Source organism: Procambarus clarkii, chromosome 24 (assembly GCF_040958095.1).
Source record: "Procambarus clarkii isolate CNS0578487 chromosome 24, FALCON_Pclarkii_2.0, whole genome shotgun sequence".
NCBI classification, from domain to species: Eukaryota; Metazoa; Arthropoda; class Malacostraca; order Decapoda; family Cambaridae; genus Procambarus; species Procambarus clarkii.
The window spans coordinates 3232420-3256632 of record NC_091173.1 but is presented as its reverse complement, the minus strand read 5'-3'; the positions used below and the strand labels follow the sequence as shown (position 1 = coordinate 3256632).

At 47.5% G+C, this 24213-nt stretch overlaps 1 protein-coding gene across 4 annotated transcripts in view; it reads right to left on the bottom strand.

Moving 5' to 3' along the window:
* Nucleotides 1-24213, bottom strand: part of LOC123761800 (uncharacterized) — a 653931-nt gene that overhangs the window by 86760 nt on the left and 542958 nt on the right. For all 4 annotated transcript variants that reach the window (XM_069330457.1, XM_069330459.1, XM_069330458.1 and 1 more), the window contains 3 exons: nucleotides 22136-22258; nucleotides 15760-15833; nucleotides 12404-12484 (listed from right to left, as the gene is read on the bottom strand). In XM_069330457.1, coding sequence (XP_069186558.1) covers nucleotides 12404-12484; nucleotides 15760-15833; nucleotides 22136-22258 — 278 coding nt within the window. The remainder of the gene's footprint in view (nucleotides 1-12403; nucleotides 12485-15759; nucleotides 15834-22135; nucleotides 22259-24213) is intronic.

Sequence of the window (24213 nt, the reverse complement as noted above, 5' to 3'; positions counted from 1 at the left end):
TAGGCCAAAGCTAGAATATGCAGCTGTTGTGTGGTGCCCATATCTTAACACTTTCGCGCTCTCCGCGAAGGTCACTCAGCCAACCGTATGTGCGTGCAGCGTTTTTATCGCTTAAGCGTAAAAACAAAAATGTGTATACTCTTTTTACTCTTCTGACCTTAGTTCTCATGCTACGTATTTCATTTTGGTACCAACGTGTTCGCAATAAAATTCTCTAGAAGAACATCAGTAAAAAAAGTCACAAAACATATAGGGATACCAGCACCAAATAAATAACTACGAAGATGACTCGCCGTGAGCGCCCAACAGCAACAAAATGTTTTTACTCTTGGATTGTAATCACCTCCACACTTGTTCTACAGCATTAATTTTGGTATCAATGGACTCGCAATGAAATTCCCAACATGGTGATATGAATATAAGCGTAGAATAATGATGCGGCCCGCCCGCAAGAGTGTGGGAAGTGGTGAAATTGTTACCCGGTATCGGTGACGGGACGACGCACGGCGCTTTGAAAGTTTATACTTATTTCACTCTCATGACATTAATTTTCTATGTATGTCATTCATTTTTGTGTCAATGTGTTCGCAATAGAATGTTCTATGAGCCCATAGGTAAAAAAGATCAACAAAGCATAAGTTAGAATAGCGCCAAATATAAAACAACGCTGGAACATATCAGTGAGCGTCAAACACACACGAAATGTTTTTACTTTTGTTATGTTTGTCAAGTTTATACTTGTTGCACACAGTTATTTTTGGTTGTATATTGATCGGAATAAAATTCCCTAAACAGACATATGCATATAATACATGATATGGGGGAAGCATTACCAGTATAAACGGCTAAAGTCACCCACCTGCAACCCGTTTGGGACATAATACCATTTGATCGAAGTTATCCACACCTTTAATGAACTTATTGTGCCATGCAGCCTAGTGGTGAGAAAGAGAGCCTCATGGCGCGCAGTTTGAAACAAACCCAAAGTAAATCGGATAAAAATTGAATTTTATACAAATATTTTAAAAGAGGACATAACTTTATGTCCACTATGCGTTAGCGTTAGACGAAACAGGACTCACCGGTGAGTCCTGATAGCGCGAAAGTGTTAAATTAAGAAGCACATCAACAAACTGGAAAAGGTGCAAAGACATGCTACTAAGTGGCTCCCAGAACTGAAGGGTAAGAGCTACGAGGAGAGGTTAGAAGCATTAAACATGCCAAAACTAGGAGACAGAAGAAAAAGAGGTGATATGATCACTACATACAAAATAGTAACAGGAATTGATAAAATCGACAGGGAAGATTTCCTGAGACCTGGCACTTCAAGAACAAGAGGTCATAGATTTAAACTAGCTAAACACAGATGCCGAAGAAATATAAGAAAATTCACCTTCACAAATAGAGTGGTAGATGGTTGGAACAAGTTAAGTGAGAAGGTGGTGGAGGCCAAGACCGTCAGTAGTTTCAAAGCGTTATATGACAAAGAGTGCTGGGAAGACGGGACACCACGAGCGTAGCTCTCATCCTGTAACTACACTTAGGTAATTACACGTGAAATAAAAAAAAAGCCGCCGACCAGTGGGCAGAGAGCACCACGCCAGCCAGGCAAAGGCACAAAACTGCATCAAAAGGCCCACCTCGACAACAAAGGCCCACCTCGACAAGCCCCGGCACAACCACAACACGTGCCAAGACCCAAAAAGATCAGCCTGCAAGCCAGGAAGTGCCCGGAACCCCAGAAGGCAGAACCAGGTCACACACGAGGAAACAAAGTCCCCTGAACCCACAAAGGGGGCCCAAGAGGAAGGGCCGGTTTAAAGGCTAAGAGCCCCCACAAAGGGGGGGCCCTTAACCCTTAAACCTCGCATATCATATATATATGATATCGGTGACAAAACCAAAACCGCGCATATCATTCATATATGATTTCGTGTCTAGTGCTATAATTTAAATGCCCCACGTGGGATAGGGGTAGTCATCAGGGAGCCTCAACCGACCATAAACAAACCCCGCCTGGGAAAAAAATCCAGCGTGGGGTCCTCTTTGTGTACAGACCTCAGTTACCCGGCGGACACCATGGCGAGTGCATCAAGTTCCAACGACCAACCCCGCTCAGCGAGGCGTTCCTCGTGACCTCTGACCGAGGACGAAATTAATCGTAATTTGTTCCCGGATGGTGATGAGTCTAATATTGACAACTCAGACTTTGATCATGACTACACACAGCCCTCAGAGGTGGATACGACCGATGACGAGTGTGAACATGCTGGCTACATCAGGGGTAGGCCTAGCATCTCGCCCATGCCTCCTCGCCCTCACTCGACTCCAATTTGTGCAAGACCACATAGTTCATGTGCTCCCTTGCAAGATATTGATGTTTTGCTCGACGAGTCTGAAGGTGAATCATTTTCCGGTTTTAGTGACTTAGAATTGGATAATAGTTTCGCTAGTGCAAGTGGAGTGTGTCGTGTTGCCAAGCGACAATTTGTCGCGTCAGCAACATCTGGCCAAGCCATGCGGCACCGCATGGCACCACATGAACAAAGATCCTCAACATCGAGTAATTTTCCATCAACGTCCCTGCCCGCCCCCTACTGTTCCTAGACCTGCTTCAGCTCCTGGTCCATGGTTTCTTCGCCGTGGTGCCGCTATTGGCTATCGAAAGACACCCGGTGTTTCTGTGTGGAGTGATGGGACAGATTTTGTTCCACAAATTAATGTTTTTGATAATTCGGATGTTATGTTGGAATTACAAACATTTTCCCTGATAAAGGTGCAGATATGTGTGAAATGAACTATTTTACTGCATATTTTGATGAGTCGCTAATGGAACATATTGCTCATGAGACGAACAAATATGCGAGTGATCTCATTGATGAGGAGGAGTTTATTCATATCCGATTATTCACGTTTGCAGTGATGGAAAGATACGACTGAAGGTGAAATGTATGTGTTTTTGGCAGTGTGTATGTTGATGAAACATTGTGTCAAACACGTACTTGACCATTATTGGAGCAAAGACAATACTGTTCCAACACCAATGTTCGGCAAATATATGTCTCGAGACCAATTTGCGATACTCCTCAGGTGTCTTCTCTTTGCAAATGATGAAGACCAGAATAATGATGATAGACTTTGGAAGGTAAGGCACGTCCTGAATGAACTTATTGGAAAGTATAGGGATTTCTATGTACCAGCTCAGACGCTTGTGATTGACAAATCCCTTGTGCTTTTCAAAGGACGCCTTGCCTTCAAGCAGTACATGCCCTCCAAACGCCACCGATTTGGATTGAAATTCTTTGTACTGTGTGACTGTGAAACAGGAATGGTGTTACATATGATAATGTATACGGGTACAAATGTAGACATTCCTGCTAATGACCAAGATGGCTTCTCAGGTAGTGTGGTGAAGTCACTGCTTGCACCATATCTGAACAAGGGCCACATATTATACACAGATAACTATTATACCAGTCCCTTGCTAAACTAGGTTTCTGCTTGATAATAGAACTGGTGTGTGTGGCACAGTGAAGGTAAAACGAAGGGAAATGCTAGTGTTTCCAGGTGCTATGCAGGTTGGTGATTGCGAGCTCAGAAAAAAAGGTGGAATACTTTCAGTGCGGTGGAAAGACAGCTGTGAAGTGAACATGTTGATCACCATTCACGCTGGAACAATGCTGGACAGTGGCAAGGTGAACAGAACCACCAGAGAACTAATCTATAAGAGATTGTCTTGGACTATAACATCAACATGCGTTTGGTGGATAAATGTGATATGATGGTGAGGGCAGTAGTGTGTGTATGGAAAACAGCGAAGTGGACCAAGAAAATGTTTTTCCACCTTGTTGACGTAACAATGCTGAACAGTTACAATATGTATCTTGTCAAAACAGGTGGTAAATGTAATTTCCGTGCATTCAATTTTACTGTAGTAACACAATTACTACAGAAGTTTGGCAAAGTAATTCCTGGTGTACATAGGCCCATTCTGAACCCGATATTGCACCATGCTCTAACACCCAGGCTCGCTTTCAGGGATGCCTTTATGACACACAATCTCAGGTTTTTACCACCAACTGGAAAGCGTGCAGTAGGCCAGCGTGCGTGTGTAGTATGCTGGTCAACAACCAAGAGGGAACAGAAAAGAAAAATGGTGATGACTTGGTGCATAGCTTGTCAGGTCACTCTGTGCCATGTCCGATGTTTCAACGAGTATCACAGTCTTGATGACTTCTAAATGTCCAAGACTGGTGCCAAAACATGTAAATACAGAATAAGTGAGTGTATATAGTGGAAATAAATCATAAGAAATTGTATATTTTATTGAGAAATAAGACATTTTTGTGCAAATACTTGTGACACTAATATGTGGATACAATATACATTGACAACAGTTTTTTCATAATATATATTCATGTGAGAACATATTGAACCACACCAGTGAAAAAAATGGGTGTAAAATACGCCATAGATACTGTAAATAATAACGCGAAAATAAATTCACGGCAACTCGCGCTCCTTCTCCGTTGCGCCTGACTCATCCCCAGGCACACAGCGGTCCAGCGAAGACGAGGCGTGACGTCATCGCCGATCTTCTTGGCTCATTTACGTCAACGGTAAGTGCAATTAAATTTTTTTATTATTATTCCCCGTGCTCAGGGAACACAAATAGACATTAGAAAGAAAACAAAATTTGGATTTTTTTTTTTTTGTTGCACCTGTGGGTGTTAATTCCATTTTGACCCCTAGCGGCCCGAGGTTAAAGAAGAGTCCATGGGAAAGGCAGCAAGAAAGGGCCGCTGGTAAGACCCAAAAGCCTTGGCAGGAGGAACAGGCTTGAAAACCTCCGTCCTCAACTCGAACGGGGCAGCCCCTGAAACTGCCAGAGTCTTGGCCCCAACTAAACCCCGCTCCGACCCCAAAACCTGCAGACGGTCTGGAGCCGGGAACAGGGAGGGAAAGGGCCGAACAGCACCTAACCAAAATAGGGCGGCCCCAGGGCATCTGAGTGGGAAACCAACCTAGCGTGTTGCAGCAACCTAACCTAGCTTGCAACACGGATGCCGCCTGTACTCTGAACAGTAATAACATCAGGAGAGTACTGGAGAACAAGCAGAGAATATCTCTCAAGACTCCGGGTCAAGGTGTCAGTGACCCAACAGGCAGCATGACGAAGGTAAAAGTGGCGACTGTCACCCAGAGACAAGGGCACAGCAACCAACGAACCCGCACAAGACGGGTTGGAACCTGGAAGACACACAATGGTCCACCGAGCCCCGACAGGGTTTTCCAGGGCCCGTAGGGTAACAACTACAGGAAGCCCGGGCAAGGTGTTGCTAACCGGTTAAACACCCAAAACTAACAAGGGGATAGAGGACAACACTGAAAACCCCTGCGACGTGTACAATCACGGGAGCCTAGCAGAGGCCCACCAAACACTACCAGTGGAACTATAGCCACACTAGGCAGACCCCCACCAGGCAAATGAAAATAAAAGCAAAAGAAAGACCCCGCAAAAGTACACCGTCCCCAGAGGCAACAGGAACCGGTCGGCGCTTAGGTGGCAGGTCGCACAACACCTTGACGCCCTAACCAGGACAATACCAGTCCCTACCCAGGGTAAACAAAGGCCCCAAGCCCCAGCTAGCCCCAAGGGCGAGGCAAATGCCGAGCAGCAAGAACCTCTACGGGAATGGTTCCCGAACGCCCCAGTGAGTACTGCCCGCAGGGGCAGTACTCACAGGGCACTTAGGGAAGGAAGCCCCTAAGAACATGCAGCCCCGGTACTGATGAGGAACACCTGGATACCGCACAATACAATACACGGCAGTGAACGCCACGAAAGGCAAACACCGCTAGGAAACTGAGGCCAGAGAAGTGTATCACGGTTGACATTAGCTTACGAACTGATGCTAGGCAGCTGGTGTGGCGAGGTCCAGGGCTTCCCCCTCCCAATTCGGGGCGGGGAGGGCTGCGCGGACGATCGGCGCAGCAGTAAAGTGTGATGTTTGCTTGTTTCCTTGGGATTGTAGTGAGTTTCTACCTCTCTGTTCGGTTTTATGTTTTAGTTTTTTACCATATGGGGTTTGTTTTGTTACGCCTACCTTTCTGGGTGCCTAACCCTGGTCGATGGCAGATAAGGAAAACCCCAACCTCAAGGGGGTTTTCCAGGGCCATTGCTCCCTGAAACCTCTCTGAAGGGGCTAGGTTCTGGCGCTGGTCCTTGGTAGGTCAGAACTCCTTATCTAATGTCCCGGTTTAATATAACATGCATTAGCCCGATAAGCTCCAGGGAGCAGCAGGGGCTCCCCACAGAAAAGCAGTGATGTATGTAATGAAACGCCCCATTCTGGTGGAGCCTCGGTGGCTTTTTGAACCTTTCACATTTGACAGGGTATTGTAGAATTGACAGGGTAGATAAAGACAAACTGTTTAACACGGGTGGTATGCGAACAAGGGGACACAGGTGGAAACTGAGTGCCCAAATGAGCCACAGGAATGTTAGAAAGAACTTTATCAGTGTCAGAGTAGTTAACAGGTGGAATACATTGGGCAGTGATGTGGTGGAGGCTGACTCCATACACAGTTTCAAATGCAGATATAATAGATCCCAGAAGGCTCAGGAATCTGTACACCAGTTGATTGAGAGGCAGGACTAAAGAGCCAGAGCTCAATCCCCACAAGCACAACTAGGTGACTACATTGAGATGGATCCCCACTCCCGGGTCACATCAGTTGCAGGAGCCCTGTTTGGCCTACAGGAGACCAGTCCAAACCTAACTACATGACACCCTTTTTGCTTGGATGGATGCACAGTCTGTCAACCCAGTGTCCTTGTAATGGGCTATTCATGACCGTGTCACCTTTTGGGTGGCTCAATCTTTATCAGTGTCCTTGGTTCTATTCCAGGGCACGGTTGTCCCAGGTTGTGTCATTTGCTCTAGCCTGTCTGTGGTCTACCTTTGGGCCCATGATGTTTGCAAGGACCTGGTTTGGGTGCTGGGTTTGATGTTATGTCATGGGGTGTTCATCGGACTTAGGGTCTTGGCAGGTCTCTCTGGGTCCTGGCAACTATTATAGTTGTTATTCATCTCCCTTGTATGTCCCATGTTTTCTGTTTAAGATATTTAAACAGCTTCAGGGAGCCATCAAGGGCTCCCCTATAAAACCAGTGTTGTATGTAGTGAAATGCATCTTTCTGGGAATGTCCTGGTGGCTCCTTGACTCCTTCCTCCCAATCAGGAGGGAGTCAGGGTGCCGACCTGGTCCATACCGACCAGGTACGTCGGTTCGTGATTTGTAATTTCAAGAATTGCTAATGGCTAGGGAATAATCCTGGAGCTTATGTCTGGGGCACCGCCTGTTTATGCCATTTGCACTAAGGGTGTTTGAGCTAGTTTCAAGTGAACCAAGTGGTTTGGAATGAATTGCTGGCCGAGTCATTTGGCTGTTACGGTGTTTTATTTTGTCAACCTTGCAGTTGTCTAACACTTACTTTCTGGATGATTTCTCAGTGGGTGATTGTAAGAGCCCCTAGCTCATTACACCTCTGAGGGGGGGGGGGGTGGAGTTTTTGTTCTGGGTGCTTGTTAGGCCAAACAGGATTCCAATGGCTAATGAGACTCGGTAGTAATAATCCCTTTCAGTGAGATGGCTTTAAGGAGCCCCTGGGACTCTATGAGAAAGATGTTTTTGAATGTAGTGAAACATTCTTCACTACATTCTTTTCTTTTTTTACTGTAAGAAAACCTAGTCTTTCAGCAACACTTCTAGCTATATTTAAAATAAATTAGAAATTTTATAATTATTAAAAAAAAAAAAAACAGCGTTGAATGTAATGAAACGCCATTTTCTGGGTGAGTCCCGGAGGCTCCCCGGAACTATCCATGGCTGATATGGATACCCTAACTATTTTGCATCAGTCGATGTGGGTGGAGTTCTAGGCCTACCGGGGACCACGAGCCATAACCTGGCCCCCTCAGAGAGGCACGGGGAGCAATGGCCCATAGAAATGCACATGTGATTTGGAGCATTCTATATCTGCCATCGACCGGGACAGGCACCCAGAAAGGTAAGTGCCACAAAACAAACCCCTATTCTGGTTAACAACAAAAATTGACAAACGAGTGGACAGAACTCCCCCAGGAAAACGAACTAACTAACAAGCATGACGTCACACGAGCCGCGCCGCATGTCTGCGCAGCTCCCCCCTCCCCGGGAGGGGGAAGGGGGAGCCCCAGACCCCCACGCCGGCGATCCCCGCCCCAGTTCTGAGGCTGGATATCAAAACAGTGAAAAAACCTCGCTGACCGGAGGGCGGGAGGGTGCCGGGGAGCCTCCGGGACTCACCCAGAAAATGGCGTTTCATTACATTCAACGCTGGTTGAACTGGGGGGAGCCCCTATGGCTCCCCGGAGCTACCTCACCAAAGACTACCTAAGAAAACAAGGTGACATACCCGGGAGGCGGTCGGTGAATCACTCCTCAACACGAAGTCGAGACAACAACCCATGGTATATTATTCGCCAGTAAAAAGGGAGAACGGCCGCAGACGAAGAAACCTATGATCACGACCATAGGAGCCAAAAACCACTGCGCCTGAGAAGAGCAAGAAGCTCTGCCACACGACCCCCAGAGGCGAATACCAACACAAAAAGAAAACCGAGGCAAAGCAAACCTGACCCCAAGGAGCCACAACCACCAAGGAGAAGAAAAACAGGAGAGCACCCTGTCCAAAGACCAGGACGACACAGGCAGTGCATAAGCAGGCTGGAGGTGTAACCGCACGATACAACCTGCGAAACGGCGCAGAAGGAATATCGATACCGAAGGCTAGCAGCAGAAACCAAGGTGCCAGACCCAGGAACGGCCCCAAGCGCCTCTACAACCTCCGCAAGCCAATCCTATGACAGCCCCAGGAGGGAAAAGAAAACGCAGGACCAAAACAAAAATGCCACAAGTGTGCAAGTCCACCTCCACAAGTGCAGCTGACAGGGAAGGAACTCGCATAAGGAGCCACCCTGCACCAACATCCCGCAGAAGGGCAGGAGCGAAAAGACTCATTAAGAGGAGCAAAATCGCTCCCAGGAAAACTAGTAGCGCCGAGACAGTGTGAAGAGAAGAGATATTCACAAAAGAACAAAAAGGTCAACACCCAGAAGCTGCCGGGAAGAGGACCCACAAGCCCTAGAAAGGACCGGAGGGAAGCTCAACCGAATGACAACAGACGCACCAGAAAACGGGCACAATGGACAAGGAACCGAGCCCAGGGAGGGGCCGACGCCCACAAAGCACGTGCGGAGAGGGGGAACCGAAAACCCCACACCACAAAACTGCAAGCCCCGCCCAGAGGGGTAGAAACACCTCGGCGGGGACCAACGGGGCCTGAGGCCCCTCACTTGAGCCCCACACCAGCCCCGGGAACCCACCCTGCAGGCCCCGGGGCCGAGCTGTCCCCTCAAAGCCCCAGCGTCAAGAAAAACCCTGGGGCAGCCGTGAAAAACACGAAGGAAGGGAGCCCACTAGGCTCTGGAACTTGAACCGAAAACGGAGGATAGGCGAGGGGCAAGACGAAGACCCCAAGCTCATCCCCAGCCATCACAATGAGGCGAGGACAAGACAGTGAATCCAAGGAACATGGAAAAACCAGGCCCGGCACAGCAAGACCGGCAAGGAAGGAGAGCCCCAGAGGGAGCACGGAAGGGCCGAACATAACGCCAAAACCAACCCTGACACGCAGCCGCAGTACCAAAACCACAGCAAAACATCACCACACTCCCCGAGGAAGCGACAGAGAAGATAGATAAATCGTACACGAGTGGCACACAAGGGGACACAGGCGGAAACCGAGCACCCAACTGAGCCACAGGGACGGCAGAAGAAACGTATGCAGTGTAACAGGCAATCAAAGAAACACAGTAGGCAGCCCAACATGGGCTGACCCCATACACAGCCCCAAGAGCAGAGATGAGAGTGCCCAAGAAGCACAGAATCCGCCCGACAGGCAAACGACAGGGAAGAGGCGGAAACAAAGAGCCAGAACCCAACCTGCAAACACAAGGAGGCGAACACAAAACCTCCGACACAGGAAAACTTACTACTAAACAGGCACCCCCACCGTTGCACTGCGGCACAAGGTGGAGGCGGGGCCCCGAACTCAAGCAAGGTTAGACAAGCATAGGAGAGGGGCAGGAGGAGTACAGGCAGGAACCGCCTCGGAAGGGACAAGAGGCCACCCGCAGACACCCGTGAACCGAGGAAGGAATCAGGTGGAGAGAACAAGAGCTGCCCAGTATGGGCTAATAGCCCTGCAGTAGGCACCTCGGGTGATACGGTCCACGATCTCAAGGACGTATGTACACCCATTCCTACTCACAAAAACAAAAACAGCGTCAGGACGAAGGAGACGCCAAAACCGCTCAACTCACCTGCAGAACATAGGCCCTGAAGGGCCATGACGCAAGCGTTCGAGTCCGTATCCGCCAGAGGCGGTCAGTGCGCCCATGCTGGAGAGGAGGGGAGCAGCGAAGGAGGCTCCCCACCCTAGAACGCAGGGAAAAACCTCATGGATTTCCCCACAGCGGCACTCCAGAACACCCCCAAAGCAACGAGGCACGGATTGGATTAAGAAAAGAGCGAGAGGCGAAGCCCCCCCCCCAGAAGCAGAACACGTGTGCACATCGCCCGGAACCAAAACAAACTCCCATGGCGCATGCGCAGGACGCGAAAGAAAGTAGCCCAACAAGGCGAGAAGTAGCCCAACCAGGCGAGAAGTAGCCCAACCAGGCGAGAAGTAGCCCAACCAGGCGCGAAGTAGCCCAACCAGGCGCGAAGTAGCCCAATAAAGCGAGAAGTAGCCCTACCAGGCGAGAAGTAGCCCAACCAGGCGAGAAGTAGCCCAACAAGGCGAGAAGTAGCCCAACAAGGCGAGAAGTAGCCCGAACGGCTACAAGGAGCCCAACCTGTCCAGAACAGAAGGACCCAGTATGGAGGCAAACTCCGGGACACCCAGGAGGTAAGCCGCAAAGGCCAACCGCACCACAGGCGAAGGGATGCAGTTAGCCGAAAACCTCCTGAAGACGGAACCGAAGAAACCACAGGGACACGGAACCGAAGAAACCACAGGGACACGGAACCGAACCCGGGGAGGAGCATAACCCAAGCCCAAATCGTACGCAGAGGGGGGAAAGAAAACCCCACTCCTCGCAACAGTAAGCCCCGCTCAGAAGGACTGAAATCCAGGCGGGGTGCAATGGAGCCCAAGGCCCCCAAGGCCGCTCCTCCCCAACCCCAGGAGCCTCTGCACCAGGCCCCGGGGCCGAGTCGACCTCCAAAGCCCCGGCCCCACAAGAAAAAGCCGGGGCAGCCGAGAGCTGAAAGAGAAGGGGCCCACTGGTCAGACCCCTGAGCATTGGCTGGAGGAACAGACTTGAATGCCTCCGCAGCTACCCCGGACGGGGCAACCCCCGAAACTGCCCAAGTCTCAGAACCTCTAACCCCTGACCCCGAAGCCTGCAGATACGTAGGAGCCGGAAGCAGGAGGGGGAAAAACAAGGGGGGGCGTGGAAGAACCAAGGCCGAAGTGACCAAAACCCTCAAGTCTGGGTCCCTACACAAGCGGGGCAGCATCGGGGCGTCCGGGGAAGCGACAAACCAGAGTGCGTTGCAACATCCTACCCTGCAACGCGCGAGCTGCCTGCACCCATGGGAATTCATCAGCAGACTGGGTGAATGGAGTCACGAACAAGCAACAAAGCTCGCAGGACTCAAGGGTCGAATGTGTCACCGACCCAACAGGCAGCATGACGGAGGCAAAAACAAGGAGAGTCACCCTGAGACAAAGGGACAGAGCAACCCTCAACTCGCACAAAGCGAGAGGGGACGCAAGGGTCTCCACTATCGGACCCGAGAGCCCCCGGGGGGTTTCCCAGGACCCAGGGTTTCCCATATGTGCAGTTCTATACACCATTGCTCTTCGTGCCTCTCTGAGGAGGCCGGGATCTGGCTTGTGGTCCCCGGTACGCATAGAACTCCACCCACATCGACTGATGCCAAATTCTAAAAAGATTCTATATTTCTATCAAATTCTAAATTCTATCAGCCTGGATAGCTCTGAGGAGCCGCAGGGGCTCCCCCCACAAAAAATTTGTTTAAATATGAAAAATTTCTGTTACTTTTAATTATTGTACAGTATAGCTTGTTAATTTAATTACAGTATTTGTTTGCCTTTTAATGCAACTATTGTTACATGCTTTTGCTTTTTAAAGTGGTTATTTTAATCATTTCTGTCTTTTAAAATGAGTATTTTAAAGAAAAGATATTCAGTATTTAAATGTGCACTCGAGAAAGAAGGGTTGACAGATGTCCTTAATGTTAAGAGGTCAAATAATTTCAAACTCACCTCCCATGGCTCGGTAACACGTACATAACGCTGATTTGGTCTATTCAGTTTGTTGAACTCGCATGTTTTGCATCTAACAATCTGTACAAATTGTATTATTGTAATTAATGTAAATTGTTTCTATATTAATTCTCATGCACATCAAATTTCACTCAACAAACTTCGTAACAATGAAGTTTATTCAAAGAAATTTACCATCCACTAAAATAGGTAATGTTTTACTTTAATAATGTTGTGAATATTAATGACAGCATGCAGACTCTTTAATAATGGTGTGAATATTAATGACAGCATGCACACTCTTTAATAATGGGGTGAATATTAATGACAGCATGCACACTCTTTAATAATGGGGTGAATATTAATGACAGCATACAGACACTTTAATAATGGTGTGAATATTAATGACAGCATGCACACTCTTTAATAATGGGGTGAATATTAATGACAGCATGCACACTCTTTAATAATGGGGTGAATATTAATGACAGCATACAGACACTTTAATAATGGTGTGAATATTAATGACAGCATGCACACTCTTTAATAATGGGGTGAATATTAATGACAGCATGCACACTCTTTAATAATGGTGTGAATATTAATGACAGCATGCACACACTTTAATAATGGGTGAATATTAATGACAGCATGCACACTCTTTAATAATGGGGTGAATATTAATGACAGCATGCACACTCTTTAATAATGGTGTGAATATTAATGACAGCATGCACACTCTTTAATAATGGGTGAATATTAATGACAGCATGCACACTCTTTAATAATGGGGTGAATATTAATGACAGCATACAGACACTTTAATAATGGTGTGAATATTAATGACAGCATACAGACACTTTAATAATGGTGTGAATATTAATGACAGCATGCACACTCTTTAATAATGGGGAGAATATTAATGACAGCATGCACACTCTTTAATAATGGTGTGAATATTAATGACAGCATGCACACTCTTTAATAATGGGGTGAATATTAATGACAGCATGCACACTCTTTAATAATGGGGAGAATATTAATGACAGCATGCACACTCTTTAATAATGGGGAGAATATTAATGACAGCATGCACACTCTTTAATAATGGGGAGAATATTAATGACAGCATGCACACTCTTTAATAATGGGGAGAATATTAATGACAGCATGCACACTCTTTAATAATGGTGTGAATATTAATGACAGCATGCACACTCTTTAATAATGGGGTGAATATTAATGACAGCATGCACACTCTTTAATAATGGGGAGAATATTAATGACAGCATGCAGACACTTTAATAATGGGGTGAATATTAATGACAGCATGCACACTCTTTAATAATGGGGTGAATATTAATGACAGCATGCACACTCTTTAATAATGGGGAGAATATTAATGACAGCATGCAGACACTTTAATAATGGGGTGAATATTAATGACAGCATGCACACTCTTTAATAATGGGGTGAATATTAATGACAGCATGCACACTCTTTAATAATGGGGTGAATATTAATGACAGCATGCAGACACTTTAATAATGGGGTGAATATTAATGACAGCATGCACACTCTTTAATAATGGGGAGAATATTAATGACAGCATGCAGACACTTTAATAATGGGGTGAATATTAATGACAGCATGCACACTCTTTAATAATGGGGAGAATATTAATGACAGCATGCACACACTTTAATAATGGGGTGAATATTAATGACAGCATGCACACTCTTTAATAATGGGGTGAATATTAATGACAGCATGCAGACACTTTAATAATGGGGTGAATATTAATGACAGCATGCACACTCTTTAATAATGGGGAGAATATTAATGACAGCATGCACACTCTTTAATAATGGGGTGAATATTAATGACAGCATGCACACTCTTTAATAATGGGGAGAATATTAATGACAGCATGCACACTCTTTAATAATGGGGTGAATATTAATGACAGCATGCAGACACTTTAATAATGGGTGAATATTAATGACAGCATGCACACTCTTTAATAATTTGGAGAATATTAATGACAGCATGCACACTCTTTAATAATGGGGTGAATATTAATGACAGCATGCAGACACTTTAATAATGGGTGAATATTAATGACAGCATGCACACTCTTTAATAATGGGGAGAATATTAATGACAGCATGCACACACTTTAATAATGGAGAGAATATTAATGACAGGATGCACACTCTTTAATAATGGGGAGAATATTAATGACAGCATGCACACTCTTTAATAATGGGGAGAATATTAATGACAGCATGCACACACTTTAATAATGGGGAGAATATTAATGACAGCATGCACACTCTTTAATAATGGGGAGAATATTAATGACAGCATGCAGACTCTTTAATAATGGGGAGAATATTAATGACAGCATGCACACTCTTTAATAATGGGGAGAATATTAATGACAGCATGAAGACTCTTTAATAATGGGGTGAATATTAATGACAGCATGCAGACTCTTTAATAATGGGGTGAATATTAATGATAGCATGCACACTCTTTAATAATGGGGAGAATATTAATGACAGCATGCACACACTTTAATAATGGGGAGAATATTAATGACAGCATGCACACTCTTTAATAATGGGGAGAATATTAATGACAGCATGCAGACTCTTTAATAATGGGGAGAATGTTAATGACAGCATGCACACTTTAATAATGGGGAGAATATTAATGACAGCATGCAGACTCTTTAATAATGGGGTGAATATTAATGACAGCATGCACACTCTTTAATAATGGGGAGAATATTAATGACAGCATGCAGACTCTTTAATAATGGGGAGAATATTAATGACAGCATACACACTCTTTAATAATGGGGAGAATATTAATGACAGCATGCACACTCTTTAATAATGGGGTGAATATTAATGACAGCATGCTCACTCTTTAATAATGGGGAGAATATTAATGACAGCATGCACACTCTTTAATAATGGGGAGAATATTAATGACAGCATGCACACTCTTTAATAATGGGGTGAATATTAATGACAGCATGCAGACTCTTTAATAATGGGGTGAATATTAATGACAGCATGCACACTCTTTAATAATGGGGAGAATATTAATGACAGCATGCACACTCTTTAATAATGGGGAGAATATTAATGACAGCATGCACACTCTTTAATAATGGGGAGAATATTAATGACAGCATGCACACTCCACCACTGTACTGTCAGCTGAGAATTTATTAATGGATATGACAGAGTATATTTTATATAACCGTATATTTAGGTTAACTAAATTCAAGATTTTCCCCAATAATAACCCATGTAATTTTAACAAAAGCTATAATAGCTTACCATTGCTACAATATCTTCTACCATACATGTCCAATAGTATTTTTCTGTAAGGCGACGTAATGTTTTAGTGCGACCTGTCAAAAATTCAGATTGTGATGATACAAATTTTAAATTTTAGAATAGGCAACTAGAAAATAAATCTAAATTTATTTATTCATAAATTGTCAAAAAAACAGCGTTGAATGTAATGAAAAGCCATTTTCTGGGCGAGATCCGGAGGCTCCCCGGAGCTTACTAGGCTGATATGCTAATATCAGACTTTGGCATCAGTTGTGTGTATGGAGTTCTTACAGGCCTACCGGGGACCACGAGCCAGAACCTGGCCCCCCTCTAGAGAGGCAAGGGGAGCAAATACCTACAGAAACTCCCGTGTGGTTGGAAGCATTCAATGTCTGCTATCGACCAGGTCAGGCACCCAGAAAGGCAAGCGTCCCAAAACAAACCCCTATTCTGGTGAAAATTGCAACCAAAAGTCGAACGAGTGGATAGAACTCCCCAAACAAAACTAGCAAACTAGTATGACGTCACCCGTCGCCACGCTGCTGTCTGTGCAGCTCCCGCCCTCCCCGGGAGGGGAAAGGTGGAGCCATAGACCTGCATCGGCTATCCACACCCCAGTTCTAAGGCTGAATGTCAAAACACGCGAAAAAAAACGCCGACCGGAGGGAGGTAGGGATGCCGAGGAGTTCACTCCTCAACCCGAAGTCGAAACAACTGGCTGCATCCGCCGACCCATAGCGACACAGGCCCGACCGGGCCCAGGGACATTAACAAGGTAACGAGCAGCCAGGACCCTGTGCGACCGCCAAAAGCCCTGCGCCCAAATATCAGCCCAAGACATATTCCCAAAAACGGCAGCAAGAGCCATGAACTTGCAAATGTCACGGGCATAGACCGCAGGCTGGCTAGCCTTAATAACTCTGCGGACGACCTGGGAGACCCACACCCGCGAACAGGAAAGAAGGGAAACCGGATCAATCCAAAGCACGCCCTCGGACACAGAAGCCATTACACGCAAATACTGGCAGAGAGCCGCAACCGGACACAAAACATGATGCATCCCTGGTAGTAGTCTCATTCTTCGCCAGAAAAGAAGAAGGTTGCAGATGAACAAACCGAGAGCCCCAACCCCAACCAAAGGGGCAGAAACCATTGTGCCGGAGGAGAGCATGAAGCTAACAAACTCAACCCCCAGAGGCCAACGCCAACAGGAAAAGAGCCTTCAAAAAACAATCCACAACCGAAGGGGCCACAACAAACCAAGGAGAATAAAGAAAAGCGAGCTCTTTGTCCAAAGACCAGGACGGCTCAGGCAGCGTATGAGCAGGCCGGAGGTGAAACAACGCCCGAGACAGCTTGCGAAACGGTACAGACGTAACATCAATACCGAAAGCAAGCTGAAACGGCTCTGCTAGCGCCGCACGATACGAGGCGACAGTGTTAGGCATAAGGTGACGGTCCTGGAACCACCAAGAGAGAAAGGACAACACCACCCTAACAAAAAGTGAAATTCAATGACGAAGACGTAAGAAGAACCGGAAGGACCTCCAGAAAACCTCATACTGCCGCCAAGAAGCCCGCAGGTGGGACACTAACAAAGAAGCCCCCTGATCACCACAGAGATGATGATAGACTCGAGTCAAAAAAACATATGCGAAGACTTGGAGAAGATCGAACCATGCACGTGACGTACCGGTCCGATCTGCTCAAAGAGGTGGAGCCACGGGAAAACTGGGTTCGGACACTGGGCAAGCAGCGCCTGAAACCACGGCTGGGCTGGCCACCACGGGGCCAAGAGGACTACTCTCCCCTGGTAGGTCTCCAAGCGAGTCAGGAACTGAAGCAACAGCTGAACAGGGGGAAAGAGATTCAGAAACCCCCATCTCGACCAGTCCTGCTGAAAGGCATCCACCCCGACAGCCTCGCAATCGGGGAAGGGCGCCACGTACTGGGGAAGGCGCCGCGACCACGCCGACGCGAAGAGGTCCACCTTGGGGCACCCGAATGTCTGGCAGAGCCAACGGAAGGAATCGGCGTCAACTGTCCATTTTGTGGAGAGGGAAACGAAACGGGAGAGGCCGTCGGCCAAGACGTTGGACACTCCCCGCACGTGAACCTCCAGAAGAGCCAAACCCTGAGAACTCATCAGACGAGTCACCCGAAGAGACCAGCGCCAAAGGGCCAAGGACTGCATCGAACCCCCCCGGTTCAGACAAAGAACCACCGGGGAACCGTCCAAATGGACCCGGATTGCTGACCTGCGGGTGATTCGAAGCCTCCAAAGAGGAAACCACACCGCTGCGAAATCCCGCTGTGGGCTCGACAGAAGGACGGACCCCATCGTCCCTGGCCGGCCTGGTGAGCACAGGTCACAAAGCCCCAGCCAAGAGACGACGCGTCCATGAACACATCGAGCGAGGGCTCGGGAAGGCGCCAAGGCACTGAACCCCGAAGTGGAAGTTGGCGAAGCAGCAGCCGACGCAAAGCCCCCGGAGGCTGAACCCAGTGATTGTGAGAGAGGTGGAAGGGACGTCCCCGAAGGAACCAGAACAGCTGACGAAGCCAAACCCGACCCGGCGGGTAAACCAGCATCGCGAAGTTCAAGCTCCTGCACAGACCCTCGAGCAGCCGCCGGGTGACCCGGAAGCCCCCAGAAACAGGCGCAAGTGGGACCACAGCCGCAGGAGAGATTCCTGAAGAAGAGACAAGGAAGCGGTCCGAGAGTCCGCAGGAAGCCGAAGCAGCCTGAATAAACCGCGCAACGGCCGAAGCCTCGAACAGAAGAGGACAAAAAGGCGAAGACATCCTAAGAGCCAAGGTAAAAGCGGATTCCACAGAACATGCAAGCACCGCCTGCTGACACGTAAGCCAAGAAGCATAAAACAGAGCCAACACATCCCGCAAGATCGGCGCGAAAAGCTTCAGCAAGGCAGCCGATGAGTGAGCCGCCGAGGCTAAGGAGCCAGAACCAGGAACAGCTCCAAGCACCCCTACATCCTCCGTGAGCCAATCCGAAGACAGCTTGAGGAGGGAAAAGAAACGCAAGGCCAAAGCCAAAAGGCCCCGGGCGCACAAGTCCTCAGCGACCAGCGCCGCTGAAAGGTAGGGAACCTGCATATGGAGCTGAATGACACCAACATCTCGGGAAAGGGCTGGAGCAAATAAGCACTCATTGAGGTGCTCTAGATCGCCCCTCAGGAAAACCTGCAGCACCATCGAAGCCTCCCACCACTCAAGCATGTGGGAACGGCAGGATTGCCAGGCCTCAAAGGTATAGACAGAACAGTCCGCCAGCCAGGACGACTCTGGAACCTCGTAATGGAGCCAGAAAGGGAACGAAGTCTCAAACCTGAAAGCCTAGGGATATTCCGGGTCACGCAGGAGGTTCGCCGCAAAGGCCACCCGCACCGCAGCAGGTTGGATGCGATAAGCCGAAAACCTCCGGAAAGACGCCATGTTCCCCCCCCGAAGCACCCGGGGGAACGTGGAACCGAACCAGGGGAGGGGCAGACACCAAGTCCAACTCGTACTCAGAGGGGAAAGGGGGAGAAAACTCCACTCCTTGTAACAATAAGCGCCACTCAGAGGGCAGAAAAACCCAGGTGGGGGTCCAGTGGAGCCTAAGGCCCCCAAGTCAGCCCCTCCCCAGCCCCAAGGTCCTCCTCCGCAGGACCCGGGGCCGAGTCCTCCCCCCCAAGCCCAGACCCCCCCAGACAAGGCCGGCGCAGCTGTAGAAGCCGGACAGAAGGGGACTCACTGGTAAGACCCAGAGGTTTCAGCTGGGGAAGTAGACTCGAATGCCTCCGTCGACACACAGGAAGGGGCATCCCCAAGGCTACCCAAGTCTCAAGACCAACTAACCCCCTGCTCTGACTCCGAAACCCTCAGACATTTCGGGGCCGGAAGCAGGGGAGGGGGACCAGAATGAACAACAGAAGGGGAAGAACAAGGAAGGTGCGGACCGAACCAGGGTTGAGGCGACCCCCACCCCCAAGTCCGAGTCCCGATAAGCAAAACGGGGCAGACCCGGGGCATCCGGGTGAGCAACCAACCGAGCGCATTGCAACAAACAAAACCTAGAATGCAACGCCTGCGCAGCCTGTACCCAAAGATCATTCTCAGACTGGGTAAATTGAGTCACCAGTAAGCAGCAAAATTCACAGGACTCCAGGTCGAAAGTGTCACCGACCCAACAGGCAGTGTGACAGATCCAAAAACCGTGAGGGTTGCCCTGAGACAAGGGGACCGAACAACCCTCAAACTTGCATGAAGCGAGGTGGAACCCTGGGGTCACATCCATCGGACCCATGCGTCCCCTTGGGTATTCCCAGGGTCCTGAGTGTTTACTATAAGAGGACTCGTGCTCAGGTAAACCCAGGCAGGGTACTGCTAACCGGCGCCCAAAACTACCAAACAAACTGTCTACAGCCGAACCCCAGGGACATGTACACTCATGGGGACCTAGCAGGAGCACCACCGAATATCAGGACAAGGCCAAACACCAGTGGCAAGTAGGGCAGAACCCCCAACCAAGGCAAAAAGAAAAAGAAAAAGAAAACCCCGCAAGAGGACAGCATACCCCAAGGAACAGAGCCGGCCACTGTGATAGGTGACAACAAGCTGCGCTGTACCCTGTACCCCTTACCAGTACAAAACTGCCTCTTACCCTAAGGTAACCGAGGGAGACAAAACACTCAAGGACCCAAAGGGCGGCTGAAAAACCGAGCAGTTAAACGGACCCACAGAGGCAGACCCCGAGGAACTTGTGGAAGGTAATCCCAAGCTCTAAGGGCAGTACTTACAGGGTACCTAGGGAAGGAAACCCAAGGCGCATGCAGCCCGAGTACTAAAGAGTAACTCCTGGCTCTCGCACCCCTGGAGAACAGCCGCCACACACTAGGCACAGCGCCGCAAAATATCCGGAGCCAGAGCACACAACCGAGCTGATAGCATCACCCTTAGAACTGGGGTGTGGATAGCCGGCACGGAAGGTCTGGGGCTCCCCCTTTCCCCTCCCGGGGAGGGGGGAGCTGCGCAGACAGCGGGGCGGCGATGGGTGACGTCATACTAGTTTGCTAGTTTTGTTTTGGGAGTTCTATCCACTCGTTCGGCTTTTGGTTGCAATTTTCACCAGAATAGGCATTTGTTTTGGGATGCTTACCTTTCTGGGTGTCTGACCCGGTCGATGGTAGACATAGAATGCTTCCATCTTCCAATGGCCTATATGAAATGGGAGTTTCTATAGGCCATTGCCTCCCTTGCCTCTCTAGAAGGGGCCAGGTTCTGGCTCGTGGTCCCCGGTAGGCCTGTAAGAACTCTATACACATGACTGATGCCAAAGTCTGACATTAGCATATCAGCCTAGTAAGCTCCGAGGAGCCGTAAGGTCTCCCCCCCCCCCTCCCAGAAAATAGAACTAAAATGTTAACATTCAGCATGACTCAATCTCATGAAAAATTGCAAATATGGATGGCAGAATGCCAGTAGAATGTAAATTGATAAGATCATTAATATTTTATCATTATGATGATGATGAAAAATCCATTGGAATGCAAATGGTGGTATACAAAATTTTGTGATTAAGGTTTAGGTTAAACTAAAACAATATACTGTTGGCCAATTCTACCCATGTTCTTATAGAACTTTCTATTGCAAACACATTGCTATAAAAATGAAATACGTAGCTCGAGAAATAATGTCATGACAGTGAAATAAGTATAAACTTTCAAAGCGCTGCATCACAACAGTGTCGTCGCTGCTGAAATCACGGCTAACGCTTCGCCCAGTTCCCACACTCGTGCGGAACATAATTAGACATTGATAGGCATATGTCTGGGTGGGGAATTTTATTGCGAGTTCAGTGATATCAAAATAATATCAAAATAAGCGCTGTAGGATGACTGTGAGGCTGGCAACAAACGAAAGAGTATGAACATTTACTTCCTGTTTGGGTGTCGCAGCGAGTCATTTTCGTGTTTATTTACTTCGTGGTGGGATAGCAAATGATTGGGTGACATTTTATGCATATGATCTTGTAGAGAATTTTATTGCCAACGCATTGATACCAAAATGAAAAACGTAGCTTGAGAATTGATGTTAGGAGCGTGAAAAGATTATAAACTTTTTTGTGTTCACGCTTGAGCGGCCAGAACGCCGCGCGCACAACCCGCTTTTTTTTTTCAGCGAGTGCCGCGCGCACTAGTGTTAATACATGAAACATTATGGCAAATGGTTATGTGGGGTATCTGACATAGCACCAAACATCATGTGCAGTGTGGATGGTGATGAGTATAAAGTGATGTAGTGAAATAAATCAAGGATAATCAGCATATATCATCAACCCTTTTCTCCATAATCATTTCATATGTCTACTTACCACAGTGTTCCCCAGTCTTTGCTATTACATGACATTCCTCAAATGCTTTATTTTTTTCTTCATTTGTGTACAAAACAATTCGTTTCTCACTGCCAGTTTTGCCAATGTAATACATGGTTTTGTCTGCAAAAAAATTCACAACTAAATTAAACATGAAAAACGAATATCTAATAAATATAGTATTCAGTAATATATGTTCTTGTAATAGGAATAGTATTAAAGTTTACTTGTACAGTATTGCAAAATGCACCTGCTAAAAAATTTGTTCCGTCCTCTATGATTGGGTTGAACATGCTTTAACTTATCTATTATATGATACAAAATGTCACTGACAAACATAGCTTTAATTAAGATTAATAATTAAATCTAATTTATTATTATTTCTAGGAATTCTTCTCTAAACACAAAAATAATACAATAAAAATAATAATAATAATAAATAAAATATTTTAGAGAGCTTTGTTTAGACATGATCTTATAGTTTGCCTTTCAGTCACGGATTGAAGATAGCCTAATATGAATGCAGACTAAGTCATTGTGTGGCTGAAATTTGAGATTTTGAACCCAGAAATCTAAAAATAAAACCAGAGTTGAATGTAGTGAAACACCATTTTCTGAGCGAGACCCGGAGGCTCCTCGGAGCTATCCAGGCTGATACATGGAGTTCTAGACCTACCAGGGACCACAAGCCAGAACCTGGCCCCCCTCTGAGAGGCGCGAGGAGCAATGGTCTATAGACACACCTTATATATGGTTTTAGAAGTACTCTACGTCTGCCATCGACTGGGTCGGACACCTAGAAAGATAGACGCCCCAAAACACCCTCCCCATTCTGGTTAAAAAATGCTACCAAATGCCGAACGAGAGGATAGAACTCTCCATGAAGAAAGGTGATCAAACGAGTATGACGTCATCTCGTTACCAACGCGCTGCCATCTGCGCAACCGCCCCCCCCCTCCCCGAGAGAGGGAAAGGGGAGCCCAGACCTCCCGCCGGCTACCCAAGCCTGTCAGTTCTTAGGCTGGATATCAAAAACACACACAAAAAAAACACCAACTGGAGGGAGGGAGGGATGATGTGGAGCCTCTGGGTCTCACCCAGAAAATTGCGTTTTGCTATATTCAACGCTGGTTTTCTGGGGAAAGCCTCCTTTGGCTCCCCAGAGCTAACTACCCAAAGACAAGAACAAAAGAGGGGACAAACCCGGGAGGAGGAAACCACACACCCGAACCCAAAAGCGAGACCACTGGCAATACTATACGATCCCGTGGACGACCCGGAAGACCTAAACCCTGGAACAGGGACGAAGGGAACCCGGGCAACTCAAAGCGCATCCAGGGCCACAGAGGCCGCGGCACGCAGGCAATGGCTGAGAGCCACAACCGAGCACAAGAAGATGCACCCCGGCCACACCAACCAATAAACAACAACCCTAGGGACCCCTTCCCTGCCAGCTCAACCTAGACAGAAAAGAAGAGACGCCGCAAACGAACAAACCGGACATCAGAACACAAAGGAGCAGAAACCTCTGAGAAACAATCCTGAACCAAAGGAGCCACAACAAACCAAGGAGAAGAGAAGAGAGCACCCAGGCTAAGACAAGGACAGCTCAGGCAGCGTATGAACCAGCCAGAGGTGAAACAACGCCCGAGACAACTTGCGAAACGGTGCAGTAGAAACATCAAAACCGAAAGCAAGCCTTAGAGGCTCCACCAGCGTCGCACAATCCATAGACTGGGAAGCATATGAAGCTAAAACAGAGGTTTTTGGGACCTGTAAACTTGTAGACCTCATCCTGGAAACATTCTTGTATCAACATGTTAAACAAGCTACGAGGATGAGGGAAGGGGACGTTCCCTCCATGCTAGATTTGATATTTACCAGGAAGGAGGAAGAAATATTTGACATTCAGTACCTTCCTCCCTTGGGTAAAAGTGACCATGTCTTTTTGGGAATAAAGTATGCAATGCGTTATAATCTGGAAGAAAATAAGAAGGTTGATGCAATTGAAAAACCTGACTTTAGGAGAGGACATTATGGCAACCTTAGACAATTTTTTCGTGAGCATAATTGGACAG